The 22,773-nt window shown below is 38.8% G+C and overlaps 2 protein-coding genes and 1 long non-coding RNA gene across 3 annotated transcripts; 2 read left to right on the forward strand and 1 right to left on the reverse strand.

Moving 5' to 3' along the window:
- Window positions 1-657: 657 nt before the first annotated feature.
- LOC113320933 lies at window positions 658-2,884 on the reverse strand. The gene is made up of 7 exons (XM_026568836.1): window positions 2,762-2,884; window positions 2,354-2,525; window positions 2,044-2,269; window positions 1,653-1,736; window positions 1,336-1,463; window positions 1,050-1,248; window positions 658-928 (listed from the first exon to the last, which is right to left on the reverse strand). Exons 3-7 carry the CDS (start codon window positions 2,265-2,267, stop codon window positions 775-777), a joined length of 789 nt encoding a protein of 262 aa, XP_026424621.1. The 5' UTR covers window positions 2,268-2,269; window positions 2,354-2,525; window positions 2,762-2,884; the 3' UTR covers window positions 658-774.
- Window positions 2,885-5,016: 2,132 nt separating this feature from the next.
- On the forward strand, window positions 5,017-6,966 carry LOC113324948 (zinc finger BED domain-containing protein RICESLEEPER 2-like). The gene is made up of 4 exons (XM_026573218.1): window positions 5,017-5,356; window positions 5,491-5,666; window positions 5,768-6,900; window positions 6,957-6,966. Exons 1-4 carry the CDS (start codon window positions 5,017-5,019, stop codon window positions 6,964-6,966), a joined length of 1,659 nt encoding a protein of 552 aa, XP_026429003.1.
- A 32-nt stretch (window positions 6,967-6,998) lies between these two features.
- LOC113322193 lies at window positions 6,999-7,473 on the forward strand. The gene is made up of 3 exons (XR_003347076.1): window positions 6,999-7,130; window positions 7,234-7,297; window positions 7,406-7,473. It is a non-coding gene; the product is annotated as an uncharacterized LOC113322193 (long non-coding RNA).
- Window positions 7,474-22,773: the final 15,300 nt, after the last annotated feature.

Consider the following 22,773-nt stretch of genomic DNA (forward strand, 5'->3'; position numbering starts at 1 on the left):
TAGTAAACTAGCAAATTGGGCTGCATTTGCATTAAAAAATGTCACTTCTAATGCAACAACAACTCGTAACTACATGGGTTACCCCTCCAATGTGTATTGGTATGTTCAACACTAATGAACAAATTAGAATGAAGAATGATGATACCAAACATGAGCTCCCACAATAATTTGAGATTTCAAGGAAACATGTAGAAGCAAAAGGACCAGAGTTCAAAAGGCTGTGAAGTGCACCAGAAGTTCAGAACATTACAATAACAAAAGGCTGTGAAGTGCACCAGAAGGAAAATGGCCATGATTCAATAAAAAATAATGAATTCTAAAACTAAAACGAGTGGGAGTAGAACAAATTACTTGTAGACTCCTTCTAATGGATATTAATGATGTATTCTATTGGCCATAGCCAATTGCCATAACTGTTCAAATTCAAATTGTTGGTAAATACTTCTCCGCATGTCCCGGTTTCTAGCTTCTAGACAGTTTTTCCCCCCAACAAATAAACCACATAACCAACTCCATGGTGGCCTAAACATGACATTACTTTTTCCCACACAACAAGTGAACGACAAGTTTGTTTTGATTTTTAACTTCTAATATAAGTTTTATTATCAAAAAAAAATAAAGTGCACAGCTGCGCATTTAAAAACTTGAGCCAAGAAAGAAAGAAAATGTAACTTTAAGTTCATCATATTAAAGGATAAAAGAGTATAAAGTTTTACAACCACGGAATTGGAAACTGTTAGCAACTTCCAAACAGGAAAACACATGACATGTAACTTAATCCTCCCAATCTAAACCAATTAAAGTTGGCTCGAACATCTTGCCAAATAGGTACTGGCTTTCAGGATCAGTCCAAATGGTCAGACCGTGAGGAAAAAATAAGTCTACATCACTCCTCATTTCATCCGGCTTGCTTTGGTAGACGTAATTACTGCACAAAGAAATAAACAATTTTTTAGTCTTGAAAGCAACACACCAATTTTTAGTCTTGACATGATGCACAAAATATACTATTTCAATGATTAACCAGAAATGCAATAATTCATGTTTACCTGCCAACTAGATATACTTCTGAACTAAGATCGATATGCTTGAGATCTGGTGCTTTGTCACGTAATTCGAAATTTGAGGAAAGACAAGTAACAACCATAGCAATACCATACTCATCATCTCCATCAGTTTTAGTCGATGCAGAAGAATCAGACCATACAATGCTGTCAGGATGCTCGGACTTTTTCACGAGCTTTAAACCTAGAAGAACAGTTCAATCGAAAAGTGTAACCAGACCGAGGGTATGATATCAGCATTAAGCGCATAAAAAAGATGCAGGGTACTTACCTTTGACTATGTAACTGTTATCCTCAACAGCACTCAGAATTTCGCCAACACAGTCCTTACCAAAAGCCTTGGGCTTGATCACCAGAAAGGACATGGGTCCCTTCAAAAAACAGGCATGAAGATCTATGCTGCAAATATTGAATACCAAAATAACGGGAGGCTAGTTATCAATAATAGGTCTGACTCAAAATCCTGCATGCTGCAAATTATACTGCCCAGCATGAAAAAGAATAGTAACTCTTCAAACATTTGACATGGATATGGCTTTATATCAGATTAATCAGATTCATCATTTGGATTCTAAATCGGAAACTTACGGTTTTCCAGCAAACACTCGATAGTAGGAATCATTCTCTAATGTCTTATAGATTCTATCCAATGGGCCATGTATTCCCCCTCCCCTGCATGCAAGTGTACTAAATTAGATCTCTCAGCTTTGCTATCTTGACCGAACCACGTCTGAATATCTTGATTTGCACGGTCAGCTGAACCGCTGCAGTAAGCTGCTGGCCTGTTGAATAAATATTAGAAAAAAGAACAAAATAAAAGAGAGGGAGAGAAAAAGGTACTCCCACAATGTAAAAAACTAAAATTGGAATCCTATGCAATTCAAATTTAACAATCAACAGGTGATAAACAAGGCAACTACGTACATACAACAAACAAAAAAGAGGGCTATAAAGTAAAACAATGAAATTTTAGGCTTACCTGCCAAAACTCCAAAAGAAAACGTTCTCACGCTTCGATGCCAATAACTTAATTTTATTGGCTGCTTCATGTCCCTCCAGTATCATAGCAACAACAGGACCAGAGATTAAGTAATACACCCAATTAAAACAAGAAAGTTCATCATCAGGTTCCCCTCCATGTTCCTCTCCAACATTTTGGAGGTGCTTTTCAATGAATTTCTCACTCACATTCATAAGCATCATACCTTGATAAGGATAAACAATAGATATGTTGCCGATTAGCTGTACAACGGAAGGAGTGCTTTAAAAATAAACTAAATCAGGTTTACCTTTCAAGTGAAATTTATTTTCCTCAAAGAAGCTCACAAGAGCACCAATATTGCCATGTTTGAAGAAATCGGGATAGGCCAAGACAAAAAGTCTCTTCTATACCTTCTACTTTTTGTTTCTCCATAGTTGACAATTTCTTATCCGCGGGTCTCTTCTCCTTAGTTGACAATCCTAGCAAAAGAAATTAAACCAGGGACAATAATATGGTATTTAGATTTCAATTTGACATAATCACATGAACCTATATATATATCTTCCATTAATTCAAAAACACAGAAACCCTAAAATCAGATCAGAAAAAAAATATCCTCCACTAATTCAAAATCACAGAAACCCTAAAATCAGATTGTAGAAAGAAAAGCGTATGAATCTTGTCAAAGTAAAATAAAAATAGAGGAAGGAATTACCAGATCAGTAATAGAATTTGCAGAAGCGATCTTTCTCCATTTTCTCAGCGGCAGAGAAAACAAACAACCGAGACGAGCGAAGAAAGGAAAAAAATAAAAAGGAAGCCCGAGTTCGCGAATCGTTGACGACTTTAAATAATAGTCGGTCCAGGGTCTGTTTGGCAGGATTGTGTTTTTCAATTTCTCAGCTCTCAGTAAAATTGTTTGCCGGATGCTGAGGCGATGGACGGTTAGATTTTTTTTTCTTTGAGTAATGCTATCCCAATTCCCAACAAGACAGCGCATTTAAGATTTATGCATACATTTCTCTTCTAACTAGGACTGCACAAGAACCGGTCTACACGACCTGAACCGGAGTAGAACCGGAAAAACCGGACTTGTACCGAACCGGAACCGGCTTGACCGGTACAGACACCGGTTCTGAAATTTGAGAACCGGACTAGACCGGTATAGACACCGGTTCTTGGGGAGAACCGTACTTGAACCGGACCATTTGTACCGGCTGTTATTAACCGTTGAGATCTATCTAGGTTTTTAATCCTAGCCGTTGAGATCTATATAGGATGTCGAGAACAAAAGAAAATGAAGAAGCATTCTTCAGTTCTTTCTTCTTCGTTTCTTCTTCTCACTCAGCGGCAGCATCAGTTTCTTCTCTTAGGGTTTGAATCGAGATTGAATATCAGTAATATCAGTGGATCACCATCTCTATCAGGATTCAGGTCAGTATTCTTCTCCTTAGGCTTTGAAACTTTGAATCGTTTGATTGTACATTGATTTTCATATTGAATATTGATTTTTTTGACATAATATCTAGCAAACTTTTTGATTTTATGAAGTTCAAATCATGGGTATGGTTCTAATTTCAGTTTTATGATCCGAGTTTTGATTGTATTGATTTTTTTAGGGTTACTGTATATCTGGTTGTATCGATTTTTTTAGGGTTTATTTTTTCCTTTTATTTTGTTTTGGTTTGTCTGATTGTCTCTCAGTAGAATTCCTTTTCTAATTTCAGTTTTATATTCTAAGTTCGTTTGTATTTTTTTTCAGATATTGAGAAGATTAGTCCAAAGGCCAAAGCAGAGAAGAAGGAAGAATTAGATTTTTGGGGTTCTCAAGTACTGCACAATGGCTTGTGGTAAGCTCAATTTTTACTCAACTCTTATATAAAGAATCAAGCAATAAGAGTTCAGTGCATATTGATATGGATCACAATGCAGTTTAGCTATTCCTTGGCTTTACAATAGGATTTCATTTTACTCTCATAAATGAAGGATCAACAATTTCTGCAATTTGATGTAATTTGAAAGTACATATATGATTCGAATATATGATGGGTTTCTACAAGGGACACACTAAGTTTCTCTTCTTCTTGAAACATACTTACAATAACAAATTTCTGCAGTTTTTATGGTGAGGTAGATGCTTAAGCTTTAAAGAGCATGATCAGTTTGGGCTTAACAATTTTTGCAGTTTTGTGGAAATGCTAGCTTTTTCCAACTTTTAAATGTCACTGATTTCCATTTATTAGCTTACACTCTTTACTGACTACTGTTTCTTGTGCAAATTTACTTACTTGTTAATTTCCTCTTTAACTATAAATGAATTTCAGGCTGAACCGTTGAACACTTAAGGATCGTGATTTGTTTCAGGGCAGCAGGTGTTACAAAATACCCATTAAAGACTTAAAGTACTTCAGAGTATGTAAACTAGCTTGTATTTCATTAATTTTACTCTTTCAGACATCTTCGTTGTAGTCAGGGATATGAGTGGGGAAATGATGAGTTCTTTCAGTCATCATAGTGCTCAGCTAACAAGATATAGGGCTCCTAAATCTGATTGATAGATTACTTGAACCTTAAAATAAGAAGTGTGAAAGATTACTTGAACTCTTTCAGTCATCATAGTGCTCAGTCATCATTAACTGCATTGCTAGATGACCATATATATAATACCATTGGTTGATTATTATTTGTTTCTAATACTCTATAATGAATGTTGGTATAATCTGAATGTAATTGGTTCTGTTTTATGTTTGTTAGATGACCACATCAACTGCAACTCCAACTACAAATGCAACTGCAACTGCAACTACAAGTACAACTCAACAAACAGAAGTTGGATCATCCTCTCAAGCTGCATCTCACACAAATGAATCTGAAACCGCAACTCCAACAAGTAAAGGCAGAGCTGAAGCAGTTGAAGTTGGTGATAGCAAAAAGAAGCACGGCAGAGTGAGATCATCTGTTTGGTTGGAAATGACTAGGATAGATGATGAATGGGCTGAATGCCGTTATTGCCATAATAAATACAAAGATCACAATGACAATAATGGCACTTCTGGATTGCGAAAGCATTTGAATAGATGTCTAAAGAATCCTAACAGGAAGAAAGAAAAGGGACAACCATCTCTGTTGATGCCACCCCCAAAACCAGGTCAGGATGGTAAACTTATTGCTCATACTTACAATTATGATAGGTTAAGAAGGCGTCTTGTTGAGTGGATAATTAAGGATGAAATTCCTTTTAGAAAAGTAGAAGGGTCAGGCTTTGTGGCATTGATGCAAGAGGCACAACCTAGGTTCAAGGTTCCAGGACGTATGACAATTTATAGGGATAAGTTAAAGATGTATGTAGAAGAGAAGAATAACCTAAAAACTTACTTCGTGACATCTAGACAACTGACACATGGAAACTGCATAAGAGAATACTCATGTTTTGTCAAGTTGAAGGTCACACAGGTATTGCAATCGGTGAGAAGTTGGTGGATTGTTTGGAAGATTGGGGTCTAAAAGATGTGTTTGGTGTCACTCTAGACAATGTCAGCGCCAACACAGTGGCTATGGATCATCTGAAGCAAGTTGTTACTAGCTGGACAAGATCACCAATCAGAGCTAAATATTTACATGTAACATTCTCATTTCACATCATTAATTTATTTTGGAATTTGTCACATGCATCTTATGAGTTATGACTAATTTTTCTTGATTATTTATTTATTGTTATCAGGTGAGGTGTTCAGCCCATGTTCTTGCTCTTGTCATAAAAGATGCAGTACGACTCTTTAATGAATCTGTTAAAAGGATAAGGTCAGTTGTAAAATATGTTCTTGGTTCTCCTTCTAGGTATGAAAATTTTAAACAATGTGCTTCCCTAGCAAAGGTAGATTATAAGAAAGCACTGAATTTAGATGTATACACTCGATGGAATAGCACTTACTTGATGTTAGAAGCTGCTCAAAGATATGAAAAAGTTTTTGCAATGTTAGCACAGATTGATAAGGACTTTCAAGAGAGGTTTATTTTTGAGCAAGACAAGGAATCTGTTTTACCAAGTGATGATGCTATTGAGGAAGCTATAGCTAGTGATGATATCTTGGAAGAAGTGGTTGAGGATATGGAAGAAGATGAAGAGGTTGAGGATATGGAAGAAGAGGTAAATAAGAAGAAGAAAAAGAAAGTAAAGACTCATGCTCCTTATGCAGAAGATTGGGCTTATGCTAAAGGTCTTGTGAAGTGTTTAAAGGTATTCTTCGATGGAACTGTAAATTTTTCTGCTTCTACACAAGTCACTACTCATTCTTTCTTATGGGAGTTGGTATTCATCCATGAACAATTAATTGAATTTAGAGAAAATGTAGCATCAGATCCATTTATTTCACGTATGTCTCGTCTTATGTTTGCCAAGTACAATAAGTATTGGGGTGTGTACGAGAAAATGAATCCTGTTATGTTTTTTGCTCAATTGTTGGATCCAAGAGAGAAACTAAAGGGGCTAGAATTTACTCTTAATTGTTTGTTTGAGAACAATTTGTGGGAGGTTCAAAGAATCATGAGAAAGGTGAAATTAGAATTTCAGGAACTCTTTGATGATTATAGTTTAGTGTATTCAACTCATGAGGAAGGGTCATCTAGTGTTGCTTCGGTAGTTGCCAGTTCAGTTAGCACGCCATCTCAAGGGTTGAAATCAAGAATTCAATCAAGGAAGAGACAGCATTGGGACAACCCAAGTTGTGTTGAAGAAGCAAGAACAACGGAGTTAGATAGGTACTTGACAGATGTGATGATGGATGGAAAAATGCGTGAAGTAGATCAAGATGATGACTTTGACATATTGGCTTGGTGGCAGGCTAATGCAAACAGGTATAAGGTATTGTCCTACATTGCAAGAGATATATTAGCCTTGCCTGTGTCTTCAGTATCCTCTGAATCATCTTTTAGCACCGGGAAGTGCGTGCTTACTCCATGGAGAGCTTCTATGTCTACAAAGACAGTTGAGGCATTGCTCTGTACACAAAGCTATTTACAAAAACCCATGGCTCTTGATCTACTATGTGATTATGTACCTGATGATGATGGTGAAGATGCGGCAGGTACTAATTTAGGTTTTTTTTTTTTTCCTTTAGTAATTACTTTTATTGTATTGACTGAATTTTAATTATTTCTTCTTGTTTATTTTTTTTTTGCCTGTTGCAGTCATAATTGAGAATTTCCTAAAAGCTTGAAGTTTATTTCTTGGCTCCTTGCTAAGAAATGGAAGGTTGGTAACTTTCTTTATCTTTCTTGCAGTCCTTGTTGAAACATAATTTGGATTCATTTCTATACCAAATTCTCATTACTACTATGTAATTTATGGAAATGAATGCAGGCTAGGATTGCAAATTGCAAGTGCAGGCTTTGCAACCATCCATTTTCGTTTGCAATGATCACATTTCATTTCTTATCGTTATCGACTTGTCGTAGACAGACTTATAGTTGTGGAAATGTTGTTTTTTACTTTTTAGCAAACTGAACTTATTTTGGATTGTTGTTTTGAAGTTATGGAAATGTTGAACTTAAGTATGTATGCAACCTGAACTTATTTTGGATACATTGATCATATGGAAATGTTGTATAACTTAGTATTAATTTGTAACATTTTCCGGGTAAAAAAACCGGTACCGGTCTTGTACCGGACCTGTACCGGCGGTACAGGTACAACACCAGGTACAAGTACAGGTACCGGTACTCAAAAAGAGGTACCGGTCAACACCAAGTACAGACACCGGTTCCATAAGAGAACCGGTCCGCACCGGAGTATGTGCAGTCCTACTTCTAACCAGTGTCTATCATGTTTTATTGAGTTTCTGATCGAGAAATTTTGAATTGGTTGAACATTTTTCTTGACTTAATTTATTTGATGTTGTGATTTGTTCCGTGTCTAGCAGGTATTGCTAGGTCGCTTGATCTTACTCTCTGCTAAAGGTTCTATTTCAAAGGTTGTCCCATCTTAACAAGTTGTATTCTATTGAAGATTCTAATGAAAATAAGGATGCAAAATTGAGAATTTCGATATTATGAAGATAAGTATGACTAGTGGCATGCTTTCTGACAACTCTCTCATGTACTTTAAACGATACTCACTTTATTCAAGATGTTATGCTCGAGATAATAAAAATAAAAATTGGATAACTCATGGATGTAGTTTAATGAGAAGTGGCAAGAACCAGCTGAAATGTTCAACACGTAGCATAAGGTTTTAATGTCCCCGCTCTTTAAATAAGAAGATTCTAAGGGATATCTAAACTTCATCCTACGTTGTTCATCATTTTCTTCCTTTTAGTATTTTCAATGTCAACCAGAAAGTATGTGGGTGAGGTTTCTGATGTTATCGACAAAATTAAGAATACAAAACTAGAAGAGGATGATATCATTCAAAGAGTGATCAGGTACCCTCACATAAAATTACAACCTAGTATTCAGAAATGGTCAGTTAGTTTAATTGCAAAGATTTTCTGTGAGAACCTAATGGGGCCAGATAAGGTTGAACAAGAAGAAACAATGGCTTGGGGTCGTGGGCGTTTTCAAATGAGGCGACATGCTATTAATATATGCATATTTAGATTTTATGATTGGAAAAGCTATAATTCAATGTTGGAGGAAGGTCCTTGGAGTTTCGATGGTAACTTGGTTGTTTTCCGTGAGTGGCATCCTTCACTTACTATAAATGGTATTGATTTTCTCACTCAGCAATTTTGGATTGATATGAAGAAGCTCCCACCTGAATTTTTCAATGTCAAAGTTGAAAATCAAATTGCAAGTATCCTTGGAAACCCACTCAAAATCATACCAGAAGATGGCAATCATACATATACCAATGATGTAAGTTTCCTTGTTGAGTTAAACATTTCCTATGTTACATGGCATAATGACTGAGAATGCAGCAAATTGGTCACCCAATAGATTCTAATATATTTTCAAAGATATCCAAGGAAACTTTACCCCTGTATGCCTTATTCTTGCTCATGATGACTTTGAGTGCTGTGATAAAGCAGAAAAAACGGGGGTCTAACACTACCACCTAATATTTCGCTCAACAATCTGTATGGACAACAACAAGCAACTTTTAAGAGAATCACTTAAAACTCAATCAATTAAAAGTTAATCAAGGAGATTGTATCTCGAACTCTCGATTTAATCCTTGCTCAAGCAAATAGGAATTTGTCAACTTGATTAAATAGAGTTAACTTGGATGGAAGGTCCTTGGAGTTTCGATGGTTACTTGGTTGTTTTTCGTAAGTGGCATCCTTCACTTACTATAAATGGTATTGATTTTCTCACTCAGCAATTTTGGATTAATATCAAGAAGCTCCCACCTGAATTTTTCAATGTTGAAGTTGAAAATCAAATTGCAAGTATCCTTGGCAACCCACTCAAACTCATACCGGAAGATATCAATCCTACATATACCAATGATGTAAGTGTCCTTGTTGAATTAAACATTTCAAAACCTATGTTATGTGGCATAATGACTGGGAATGCAGCAAAGGCCTCCCAATGGATTCCAATATATTTTCAAAGACATCCCAGGAAACTTTACCCAGCATGCCTTATTCTTGCTCATGATGACTCTGAATACGGTGATAAAGCTGAACATGTGCAATCCATTGCGAGTTACATCTTAAAGTTTGGGAAAGATTTTGGTGAGGTTAACGATCCTAGGAAGTATAATCATAAATATCATCAAGGGGAAAAGATTTTAATTTCCCCTAAGAAGACTAGAGTAAAAAAAGACTAGAGAAAAAACACTTCCAAATTCCTCAAGATGGTTTTCATGTTTCCACTATTTATACTCAATCATTGGGATGCCTGAAACCTCTACAGCTCGAAGGCCAAAAAGAGTTATAAATGCTCAGCAGAGGGTAGTAAAGGTAGTGTGTGATTTTCATAGAACAACCATGAGGGTCAAATGGTTAAGGAATATGAAGATGAAACTATACCAGGGACTTTCAGTAGCATTGAGCATCAAGTGCATCCTTATTTCTATCGTGTTTATCCTCAGCAAGGATAATGGGACAACTTACTTGAACATTCTGAAACTATCTTGGCAGGGCAGGAAGATCAGGTTCGTTTTCTTACCAGTCAGTTAGATCTTCAACTTTCGGTTTGTACCAAGACCAATGTTCAAGTGTTAATCAATTTAATCAACAACCAAATGTTGGATTCTCCAATTGATTAATCTTTATGCACAACCTGTGATATTTCAATTATAAATATAAACAATATAATGCGAAAATAGAAATAATACAAACACCGGAATTTTGTTAACGAGGAAACCGCAAATGCAGCAAACCCCGGGACCTAGTCCAGATTGAACACCACATATACTAGCCTACTATACTAGCATATACTAGCCTACTATAAAATAACTTCGTACTGTAATGTAGTTGAGCCCTAACCAATCTCACACTGATCAAGGCACAATTGTGTTTCCTTACACCTCTTGTCTCCCACATATATACCTACGAGTTTTTGTTCCGTCTTTTGATAAATCAAGGTGAATAGAAACCAATTGATACACCAGACTTATATTCCTGAAGAACATCCTAATAATATCAATCACCTCACGATAATTGTTATCGTATGTAAATGAAACAAGATATCTCATAATCACAAACAATGAGACGAAGGTGTTTGTGACTTCTTTTTATCTTTTATATCGAAAATTAAATCTCGAGCAAATCTTAGAGAAGATAATACTCAAATAGGATATATAAAGAAAGATTTAAACACGCAACTACAGAGAAAATAGTTGGGTCTGGCTTCACAATCCCAATGAAGTCTTTCAGTAGTTAACCTACAGGGTTTCGTGAAAAACCTAAGGTTAAAAGAGAAACGACTCTAGTCGTAACTAGTATCACACAAGAGGTGTGGGGATCAGGTTTCCCGGTTGCTAGAGTTCTCCCTTATATAGTTTTCAAATCAGGGTTTGCAATCTAAGTTACCTTGGTAACCAAGCATTCAGTATTCATCGTTAGATGAAAACCTGATTAGATTCAAGCAAATATACTTATACCGTTAGATCATCTTGGCTTGTTACACACAAATGAAATGGACCTTCATTTAGGTTTGGGTGATGTTGATACATGAAAAATATCACCCCTTAGTGGAGAAAGGTAGCCCCAAAAAGGGTATCAAGACCCATATATGATAGAGGGGACTTGGGGATTGAGGCCCAAGTCCACTATGAGATGTCCATGTGAAGGAAAAGACAATGAAGGAATTAGGGAAACGGGATGAGGTAATATTAGGAAAGGAATGGCATTAGTAGTAATTAAGGAGGTTTAGGACATGTGGCATGATGATGTCATAAAAGGAAGATATTTTGGGAAAGTCTATTAAAGGGAGCACATAGTACAATGTAAAGGGATCCCTCTCGCTTACTATTTCTAGAAAAAGTGTCATTAGGTGTGACTAGGACGGGTAGGACAGAACCACAAATCACCTCTCAATATTTTTCGACCACACCCGGAGGCTCGTGTCTAGTACATACTCCACCATGACACACATAGCAAGTGGTAGCTCGGGAATGGGAGGAAACCAACCAACTAACCAGCTCGTCAATAGGGGAGAAGGGTTGGAAGAGGAAAGTGAAGATAACAAAGATGGGATAATAATACAAGACGTTGTTTCACACCTAGCGACGCGCAAAACAACCCAACCAATGCAAGAGAAGGAACTACAAACAACGCGGACGTCAACCCAAGCGAAGGAGCCGCAGATAGTGCAAACAACAAAGAATCCGACCCTTCACGATATACAAAGGGAGCTAGATGAGCGCGCGCAAAAAAGGCAAGAGCAGGAAGAACGGATAACGCAAGTGTGATAGCGGGGCAAAGCGCTCCCAAGCAAACCAAAGGTGAAAGACAGAAGACGAACAAACCCACAAACATAGCACAAGAAAAAATGGCGAGGTACCTAAAACAGAATTATCATGTGATTAATCAAGATAATCACTACCATGTGAGTAACCCTTACTCAACAGATGTTCAAGGAAGAATATATTTCCCTAAAGTTCAAAACATACGATGGACAAAGAAATGCGCGAGAACACCTCATTCAATTCTTATCAATAATGAATGATAAGGCCTCAGGTGGAAAGCTATGTTTGGAGGAATTTACTAAGTCGTTGACCGTCACGGCGTTCACTTGGTACGACAATCTAAAAACAGAAATCGTGGATTCTTGTAAAGCTTGGGAATGAGAGAAAACCAACCAGCTCGTCAATAGGGAAGAAGGGTTGGACGAGGAAAACAAAGATAGCGAAGACGAGATAATAATACAAGACGTTGTTTCACACCCAGAGACGTGCAAAACAACCCAACCAATGCAAGAGAAGGATCTACAAACAACGCGGACATCAACCCAACCGAAGGAGCCGCAGATAGCGCAAACAACAAATACTCTGAACCTCCAAGACATACAAAGAGAGCTAGATGAGTGCGCGAAAAGAAGGCAAGAGTTGGAAGAATGGATAAAACAAGCGGTGATAACGGGGAAAAGCACTCCCAAGGAAACCAAAGGTGAAAGACATAAGAAAAACAAGCCCACATCCATAACACAAGAAGAAACGACGAGGTACCTAAAATAGAATTATCATGTGATTAAGCAAGATAATCACTGCCATATGAGTAACCCTTACTCAACAGATGTTCAAGAATACCCATACCCCGAAAAATATGTTTCCCAAAAAAAAAAACATATGATGGACGAGAAAATGCGCGAGAATACCTCAGGCTATTCTTATCGACAATGAATGATAGGGCCTCAGATGGAAATCTATGTTTGAAGGAATTTCCTAAGTCGTTGACCGGCACGGCGTTTACTTGGTACGACAATCTAAAAACAGATGTGAATACCAATATTCTGTGGAGCACGTGTCACGATCTGAGTGGCCGCACACATATTAGACTGTGTAACCTTCGCTGGATCGAGAAGTCTAAGTAGCAAAGGATACTTCCTGAAATCTACTTTATCTCGTCCCAAGAAAGAAAATATGGACGGTCAAGATAAGAAGGGAAAAAACCTAGTATACATAGAGTCAGCTAGCGAGGGGACAGGTAGATGACGCATCCAATCAGCGTTAAATGCACAAATATCTTATCTACACGCATAAATCAAGGCACGTGGAGAGAGAAAGCGTGGCAGAAACCGATTGGCAAAAGATGGCGGTTAACGAAGGTACAACCTGTACCGAGGTTTGGTAGTTCCCGAAGGAACGTGGGCCAGCTGAGGTGTCAAGATACAACTGGAGAAAGTACATGGTGGACGAAAGTCCATTGGTACGGAAGGTATATCAGCAGACGATGGACCCAGAGGCAGCAAAGATATACCTGGATCAAGAAGGGTTATAAATACCAAGCCTCATCAACAAACTAAGGGAATTCAATATCAATGAGAGAAGATCTAGTCTTAAGCTTATCTCTATTACTTTATGAAGCATTTAAGATCTTTGTAACCACCATACTTTATACAAAATAATCACTCATTACCCCGTGCACGTAGACAAAATGTCGAACCACGTTATCTCTTATGTCTGGTGATAACTTGGAAGCCTATACGTATTACTTATGTTCTTCGTTATTATTTGTGATCTTGAGTATCTCTTTATACTTATAATCATCAGTTCAACTGAGGTATCAATACTACTTAGTATATGATCCTCTGAACTGTGAACATTACGTAAGCTACGAGAAAACGAGTAGTCACAGTTTAACACCCACCGTGTTTTTCTCACGCATCTGAGTTTTGACACAGCTTTATATTTCATTTTTACGTCTTCTTTATGAAACGAAGGGATCTGTGTTTTAGCGATGAATCTCACTCTCTAGTGATTCGTTCGTCCACTATTTGTATACGCTTTTCGAGTTCATAGCCTCTAAAATCGCACCTTGTTACATATCCACAACAAATCTCTCAAAAAACATATTCACAAAACGCCAAAATCTTTGTTTTATCCTAAAACGACCTCTTTTAATAGAGTATATTTCAGATCTGAGAACCTTTGACTGACAGAGGAATCTCAGTCGAATTTTAAGGAAGCAAGATATTCTAACGCATTGAATAGCCTTGTTTTGCGCAAGATCTGACACCATTTTTCGTTGGTTTTCAATGTTTTAAGGTTGTTTTTCCAAGGGTGTCATAAGCATTAAATACCCGTCTGTCAAAAACGTTATTTCAGTCCTTTAACTGAAAAAGATGCTTAGTTGTCTGTTGTGTCAGAGCATTAACTGCTACTTTTAACGAAGGTACCCCAAGTAGCGGACGTTATCACCTTTTTCTGTGACCCAAGGATAACAAAAGCTAAAGACATGCAGAAACCAACTGATTTACCAACAAGCTCACGACCAGTTATTACAATAGGGAGATCCCAAAAGCCGTCTCAAGCAAACCAAAGGAATGAAGCAGAGGACGGACAACGCAAAATAGCAAGAAGAACAGTTGCTAACAAATCACATATTCCTGCTGAAGGGATGGGACAGACATCGGGAGACCAACCATTCTACGGCATGCCATTATCGGAGCACGCTACAACGACAAAGCCACCTGTGGCCAACGCAGGGTTACCCAGAACCTTAGCTCCTACGGGACGAGGGATGGGAAACCTAACTCTAATTCAGATAGATCCGTGCGCCAATTGTAGAGCAAGGAGTAGAAAACTCTGAAGAACCAGCCGAAAGCACTCCTCAGGGAGGTGGAGCCAACAACGAAGACTAAAAGGCGGCACAAATAACATCTTTATTAATCCTTAACAAGGAAAACGAATGTGCAATGCATAAGATGGCCTAGGAGAACCAGAACCTCAAAGGTATGCTAGACATACAAAACGAAGGTTCCCAAGCTCACCCTCCGCATAAGAGGCGTGAAAACGAAGCTGTCTCAGGAAAACGAAGGGTGGATCCCAACCTTCCAAAGACGAATCAACCAAAGGGAGCAAGGAGAGCGCACCAAGATCTGGACGGAGCAGATTCAACATACAAACCCTCCCAAAGCTACTACGACGAAACATTTTTTAAAGATGCTCACAATGTGAACATGGTCATGGAGCAAATGGAGAAAATGCGGAAGTAGATCCAAGGCCTAAAAACTGGCCATGCAGGCGCAAGATTAGAAAAAGTGCTACAAGAGGCAACCACGTCTCCACCATCTCTTCTCATTTTAAGGGAAGATGTCCCTGCAAAATGCCTGGTACCTATGTTCCAAGCATACAACGGTACCTCCGATCCCGCGGCCCACCTACGGTACTACACTTGTGTCCTTTCTCATTGGGAAAGAAACGAAGCGGTACTTTGTAGGTACTTCCCAGCGAGCTTAACGGGATCAACACTGACCTGGTACGATAACTTACCAGCAAATTCGATTGAATCCTTTGAGCAATTATCTATGGTATTTTTAAAGACATACATGTACAACGAAACAACAAAGGCAGGGTTAGATAGGCTATTTGCTTTAGCTATCGGACCCCGGGAAACACTGATGCAATAAACAGACAGGTGGCAAAATACATGCCAAGCAATTGGCAAAGTCAATCCTGAAATTAACATAAACTGCTATAAGTACGGACTTGACATAACCTCACCCATCTTCGTGGAGATTCACAACAGAGCCCTTCATACCGAAGACGAGCTCAGGGTTGTCCAAGACTGTTACATCAGACTCGAATAAATCCAGAAGGACAACCCCAGGGCACAAGAAAAGACACCAACATCTCCATAACGAACCAACTCTTTGGAACCAATTCCGGAGATATCTAAGCGACAACACGAAGCTGGGGCAGGACAAGCTCTGGAGACAAGAGATCCAAATACGGGGATGAAAAAAGAGAAAAAGTAAGAGAAGAATTCACGGATAAAGTCTACACAAAGTTGAATTAAACTTTCACATCCTAAGCAAGGAGGGAGCAAAGCCAGGCTTTCCTTACCCTAATATTAGGGGAAAGCATCCAGAAAAGACGAAGGAATCAAAGGAGTACCGCGCATACCACCAGTACTACGGACACCCTGCTGATGCATGCTATCACCTATGCAATGTGATCCAAAGATTCATTGACGAAGGTAAATTCATGGAGTTCGTACTGCTCCAGCCAGCGGAGACTGAGGAGACTCCGAAGAAAATGGTAGAACTACCTCAGGACGGCAAATACATCAACATGATCACTTTCTATAGTGTAAGACAAGAATAAATACTTCAAGACATACTCGAGTTAGTTCGAAACATAAAGAAGATTGAATCCCATGAGGTTTTCAAGCTAAGTGGACCACCCACTAGCACTTGGGAGGAATGGATGTCCACGTCATTAACCTTTTCAACAAAGGACGTCAACCATGAGGTTAAAATGCACAATGATCCACTAGTAATCACTCTTAAAATACACGGATGGAATGTTACGAAGGTCCTAGTGGATGGGGGCAATTCGTTAAATGTGTTAATTTACGAACCCTGCCTATGCATGGGTTTGATAGCAAAGCAAATTGACTCTTCCACTTGCACAATATATGGTATTAACAGAGCAGTCTCTAGACCAAAAGGAGAAATCGTCTTGCAGGTATACGCAGGACCCTTAGTAACCAATACACGCTTTTGTGTGGTCTATGCACCTTCGACCTACAATGTAATCATGGGAAGACTATGGGTCCATAGACTGCGAGGAACAACTTCGACGTATCACCAATACCTACGTTTTCCTACACATATGGGTGAAATGGAAATCAAAGGCGACCAGCAAGACGCAAGGTTATGCAACTTAGCGGAAATCAGACTCAACGAAGAAAGAACTGCTGCTTAACATCAAGAAAGAAAGAGATGTAAGACAAATACCAAGGACTTACAGGAAGGAGCATTCTTAGCACCCAAAGCCTTCTCAGAACCAGAGGAAAGTACTTCGGCAACTCCACGGGAAGATGCCTCTGCCAAATGACAATTACAGAAAAGCTCTCCTCAAATCTGCTCACCGGTAGAACCAACAAAGAAAATCAACATCGGGACGGAGGCAGAACCAAATATGCTCAACGTCGGAACTTTGCTTGATGAAAAAGATGAGATGCAACTACAAAGGCTACTAAAATAATATGCAGATGGCTTTGCATGGTCAATGGAGGACATGCCAGAAATTGATCCAAACTTGGTCTTACACCACCTTCGGCTTAGACCGGAGATACCATCGTTCAAACAACGCATACGAAAAGTGGCGTACATCTACCACGAAGGGGTAAAAAAAAGAGTTGCAAAAGTTACTTGCAGCGTGATTCATACGAGAAGTCAAATATCCCATGTGGATATCCAACATGGTGATTGTTTCTAAGAAGAACGGAGGCGTGCGCATTTGCATCGACTTTAGCAATCTCAACAAAGCGCGCCCCAAAGATAGCTATCCACCGCCAAATATTGACCAACTGGTCAATGCAACCGAAGATCACCAACGACTATCTTTCATGGACGGGTACTCGGGATATAACTGAATAGCCCTTGCAGAAGAAGATCAGGAGCATACTGTGTTATTTACCCCACGAGGCCTGTATTGTTATACAAGGATGCCTTTTGGACTAAAAAACACAGGGGCAATATACCAACAATTAGTAGACAAAATCTTCAAGCCATGGATAGGCAAGATATTGAAGGTCTACGTGGACGACATGCTCGTCAAGAGCAAAGAAGAAAAAAACTATCTCTCATACCTAAGGGAGATATTTGAAGCCATGAAGAACTACCACATGAAGGTAAATTCGGACAAATACACATTCGGAGACGTCAAAGAAGCTAGCAATCATAGCGAAAGAAGGTATTTGGCAATTAAAGCCAAAATGCAAGGATACTATTGGCTAAGCTTAGATGAAGACGCAAAGAACGTGGAAAGGCGTTGTGAAAGATGCCAACGCTATGCCAGGAAGATTAAAGCACCAACAACGAAGCTAAACTCGGTCATCAGACCATGGACATTCGCCAAATGGGGAGTTGACATCGTTGGACCCTTGATAGAGGGGACATCAAAAAGAAGATATCTTATCATAGCCACCGATTATTTCACCAAATGGGTGGAAACAAGGACTTTGGCAAGAATTAGGACACAGATGTCTTTAAATTTTTGTTTAAGCAAATCATCTGCAGGGTCGTGATACCAGCCGCCATAGTCTCTGACAATGGAAAGCAGTTGGAAGGAAAAAACATAAACATGCTCTTTAATACCTTCAACATTCAGAAAAACAAGTCTACTCCAATATATCCTAAGAGCAATGGACAAATGGAGGCCACTAACAAGACGATAGCAATGAACTTAAAGAAGAAGCTGGGGGCGAACAAGAAAATATGGTGCGAGCAGCTACACAATGTCTTATTGGCTTACCGCACTACAAGAAGGGCATCCACGGAAGAAACTTCGTTCTTACTAACCTACGGAGCCGAAGCAGTCATTCCAACGGAGATAATACTATCGACAACAAAGACAGAGGCATGGGAAAATAATCTGACAACAAACCTCATGCTGGAAAAGCTTGATGACCTCGAATAAAGGCGGGAAGTAGCTTCGCAAAGGATGGTGAACTACCCGCGAAGGCTGGATCGTGAATACAACAAATGAGTAATTCCTAGAAACTTTATGGTCGAAGAATACATATTATGCCAAATACTACCATATCAAAGGAAGAAAGAGTGGGAAAAGCTAGCTCTGACATGGGACAGACCCTACATTATACACGATATTGCCCGAAAGGGTTCATACTACCTAAGGAATCTCAAAGGAGAAGTATTGCAACACCCTTGGAAGAAGGGAAGGGGCAATGTCCCACCATGTTCTATCCCTGATCAAAGGTATTATAAACATAACTAATCAATGAAGGAAACTTTTTGCTAAGAAAGAGTGCATATTGATTAAATACAAATTGGGTTAGAACAGTTACCCTCCGTCAGAATTGATGATGAGACAAGGCACGACATAGCCGCACATATGTCAATCTCGGATCCTAAGGGCAAAAAAATCCCACTAAAAGGCAAATAATAAGCAATATATCCAACAAATAGAGATACCTTGTCGAAGTAAAGCATCCATCGCGCTAAACGCGTAGAGTTACAGGAAAATTATTACCCACGTAGGAACCCTCGCCACCACAGTACCTTCTGGCTAAAGGATACTTGGGTAGGATGATGAATGTTCCACCAAAGGTTAAAAATACCTTAGCACCTTGTGATAACCCGAATGTGTGAATAATTAGACACAATACGTCTATATAAAATAACAAAGGTACCATAATAGAGTTACCCAAATAAAACTAACACAACTCAAAAGTTGTAGATGACGAAGGTCCAGAAAATAAGAAAGCATTGTTTCAAGGAAAGGAGACAACAAAGGCCCATAAACAGGGGGCATAATACAACAAATGAGTTCAGTTGAAAACAAAGTCAGCATAACATAATCAAGGGTAAGGAAGGCGAGGAAAGACAACACCCTCGGCTTGGAGATCAGCCTCCGCAAAAGCCTCATTGATGTAATGGTAGGCTCTTAAAGATGTAGAAAATAAGAGTAAAAGAAAGCCTACTTGTTAAACCTCAAGTGCACGGTGTCGGTTGTAGTTTGTGCAAGAACGGGTCGAATCCACAGGGACTTGTATGTGTAGTTGATAATTTTATTGCTTACTAATGCTAATCCTAAGCTAAGGCAGTGAAGCAAAACAGTGGCAAAGAAACAAAGAGTAACTAGGTGACAGTAAGCATTGTGGCACAAAGGCAGTTAGCCTAAGGCAAGGAAGTCAAGGCAACCAACTAAAATCAAGAAACTGTAAAGGAAAGATGGAAGTTTGGGTGAAGACTAGGGATTAGATTCCACCATTTCACCTAGACTAAGTTGTCCTAGTTACACCTAAATCTTGTCCCTTGCATAGTTATCAGTGAGCTTCTTGGCCCAACTGACTAACTAGATGGCAGTGGAGGTTCTATGCCTGCTGCTCATCTAAGGATTGGTTAAGGGGCTTTATTCAGGGTCATTAGGTTAGCCATCTCCCTAACACTATTAACTGCCTTCTCACAGGGCAGTTAATCTATTGGTCAACTACCTAAGTGAATGAACAAGCTCAAAGGGTTCTCTAATCTCAACTAAAGTATTCACCTAAGTACTAATTGTCTAAATTAAAGTACAACTAGTCATAGAGTTTACATCAAACAATTAGGCATGAGTTGCAGCATGATTACATAGTGATAATATAACTACAATGCAGACTTGATATGTACTGTGAGAGCAAGATGTTAACATGCTTTGATTAAAGCTACCCTAAACATTTCAAGCACAACATGAATTAGGTACAACTGGAAACAACTTAACAATGGTTCAAAGGCTTCCTCATCACCCTAGCAACTGAATTTAGAACATCATGAAACTAGAATTGAACTAAAACAACATATGCAATTGAAATTAAAACACAACAGGGTAAACATGAAACATATGAGAAACTGGCTAGTCCAGTTCTCTACAAGAGTGAAGCTGGCTAACCCAGCATATGTTCTACACTCATCCCACACCCATATTTATAGTTACAATACACTTTCCCCAAAAATTAGGGTTCCTCAAAAATCCCCCCAAATCAGTTGAAATTAGGGTTGGCAATTCTCACCTAATTTGCTGAAATCTCTCCCAAATCTTCTCGACCCATGCTTCCTCTGACCTTCCTGCTCCTCTCTCATGCTTCAATTTCTGTCTCTAACCTCACCTATTTCATCAACTTCTAAACTAGGGTTCTAGGGTTGAGAAGTTGATGTAATAAGTGGCTAGAGAGGTAGGGGGATGTGATGGTGGTGTCTGCGATGGTCGGGGAAGAGGTGATGGTGGCGCAGAAGGTGAGGTGGTGGCAGTTGCAGAGACAGGGTATGCTGGTGGTGGTTCTGCAACTGTCGGGGGTAGGGGAGAAAGATGGAGGCCGATGGGTTTGAGGAGAGGGAGTGTTTGTTTTGGGTATAATGATTTAGGTACTAGGATGTTAGGCGGGGACATCAAGTTTTGATGTTTCGCGACGGTGAGCCGTGGGATGTGGAGATGAAGGATTGATCTAACGGCGAGATGGAAGGAAGCGAGGAGCGACCGTTGGATGCGGTAGTACAACGAAACTGACGGCTCAAGATGGAGTTAGGTGTTGTAGTGTTAGACAGGAGCTTCAGACTTTGATGTACTGGCGATGTTGCGACCATTGGATTCAGATGTGATCCAATCTGACGGCTAACGATGGAGATGTGTATGGATATTGGAAATGGGTTTGGGTAAGGGTTTTGGGCCTTGGGTATGCCAATCCCATATCTTCTTTAAAAACAATTCTTCCTCTTCAAGCCCACTTCTAGTTGATCCGGCTCTTGCAAACATCATTCTTCGCTTCCTCCTAGCGAGAGTCTTTGCCGTTCCTTTGCTCTTTTCGCTCCGTGAGCTAACCAGGCTTTATTTAGTACCTAAAAATGCAAAATTAATTAAGAAAAGTATTTATTCTTGAAAACAACGAAAACACAGAATATGGGATAAAATGTAGAATTAATGCACAAAAGATGAGTTAAATGCCAAGAAAAATATATAGAAATATGCACTTTTTAGCACTCATCAAATACCCCCAAACCTGAATTTTACTTGTCCTCAAGTAAAACAAAACTAAGGAAATCCTACCTATACCACTGTCGATGGTCTCTCGAATGCATTTAGCGTATGCACTAAGCCTTTTAAACCACTAAGTGTCCCTAGTCGACGAGTTGAAGTCTCGTGAAGGTTTGCTTAGAACGTACCTACAAAGTTCTAGGTTAAAATATAAGCTCAGATTCCATCAAGTGTGACATGTGCAAGTCAGTTTAAGCTCACAGCAAAATGGAGATGTCAATCTAGCTATCCAAGGCACAATCCTAGCATTGATAACAAATAAAGACATGTGATAAGAGTGTAAAGTGTATCTACACATGTGTAAAGAAAGATCGGATGTTATGACTACTAATCACCAAGAGATAGTTTCTCAGGCTAAGAACCAAGGTCGAAATCTAGCTAGCTGTCCGGACTTTACGAGAATTGTGAATGAGTTGGAGGTATTTCACAATTACTCGCATTGTACATCAATGGCATACACCCTCCTTGCTTATTACAATGAAACAACAAAATGACTATTTACATGACTCTTATTTACATTGACTACTCTCTTTTATTTTTGGAACAAGAGAGGATGGAATTGATAAATACTTGATTGATCTTTTCATTTTTTCATTCTTTTTTTTTTTTTTTTTTTTTGAAAAGGAAACACTTTTGATACATATACAAAAGGAAACAAAAGATTACATGACACTTTGCAAGAGGTAGCCCTTTTTGATGCACCCAGTTAAATTCGATGGTTGTCTTTCTTAATGTAACCTCCACCTTCTATCCCAACCATCCAAAGAACAAGCTAGTCAAGTTTCGTTCAGTATTCTAAAGTGATTGGCAATCGTGACTTCCTATCAAACACCTTGAAGATCGAGGCTATACATGTATTGGTAGATCGTGCGCGTGCAAATTTCTTATCACTATGTGAATTGTGCTAGAATCAGGGTGCCTAAATATCTAGACTAAGACTCCTAATAATTACATATTTGCACAAGAGTCAACATTTCAAGGTAAATGAGCTCCATTTTTATGTTTTTTTTTTCAATTTAATTTTTTATTTTGATTTTTTCATTTTTTTTCAACAAGAAGGAGTTCTTGTTTTCAATTATGGC

The sequence above is a fragment of the Papaver somniferum genome, chromosome 11, assembly GCF_003573695.1.
Source record: "Papaver somniferum cultivar HN1 chromosome 11, ASM357369v1, whole genome shotgun sequence".
Taxonomy (NCBI): Eukaryota; Viridiplantae; Streptophyta; class Magnoliopsida; order Ranunculales; family Papaveraceae; genus Papaver; species Papaver somniferum.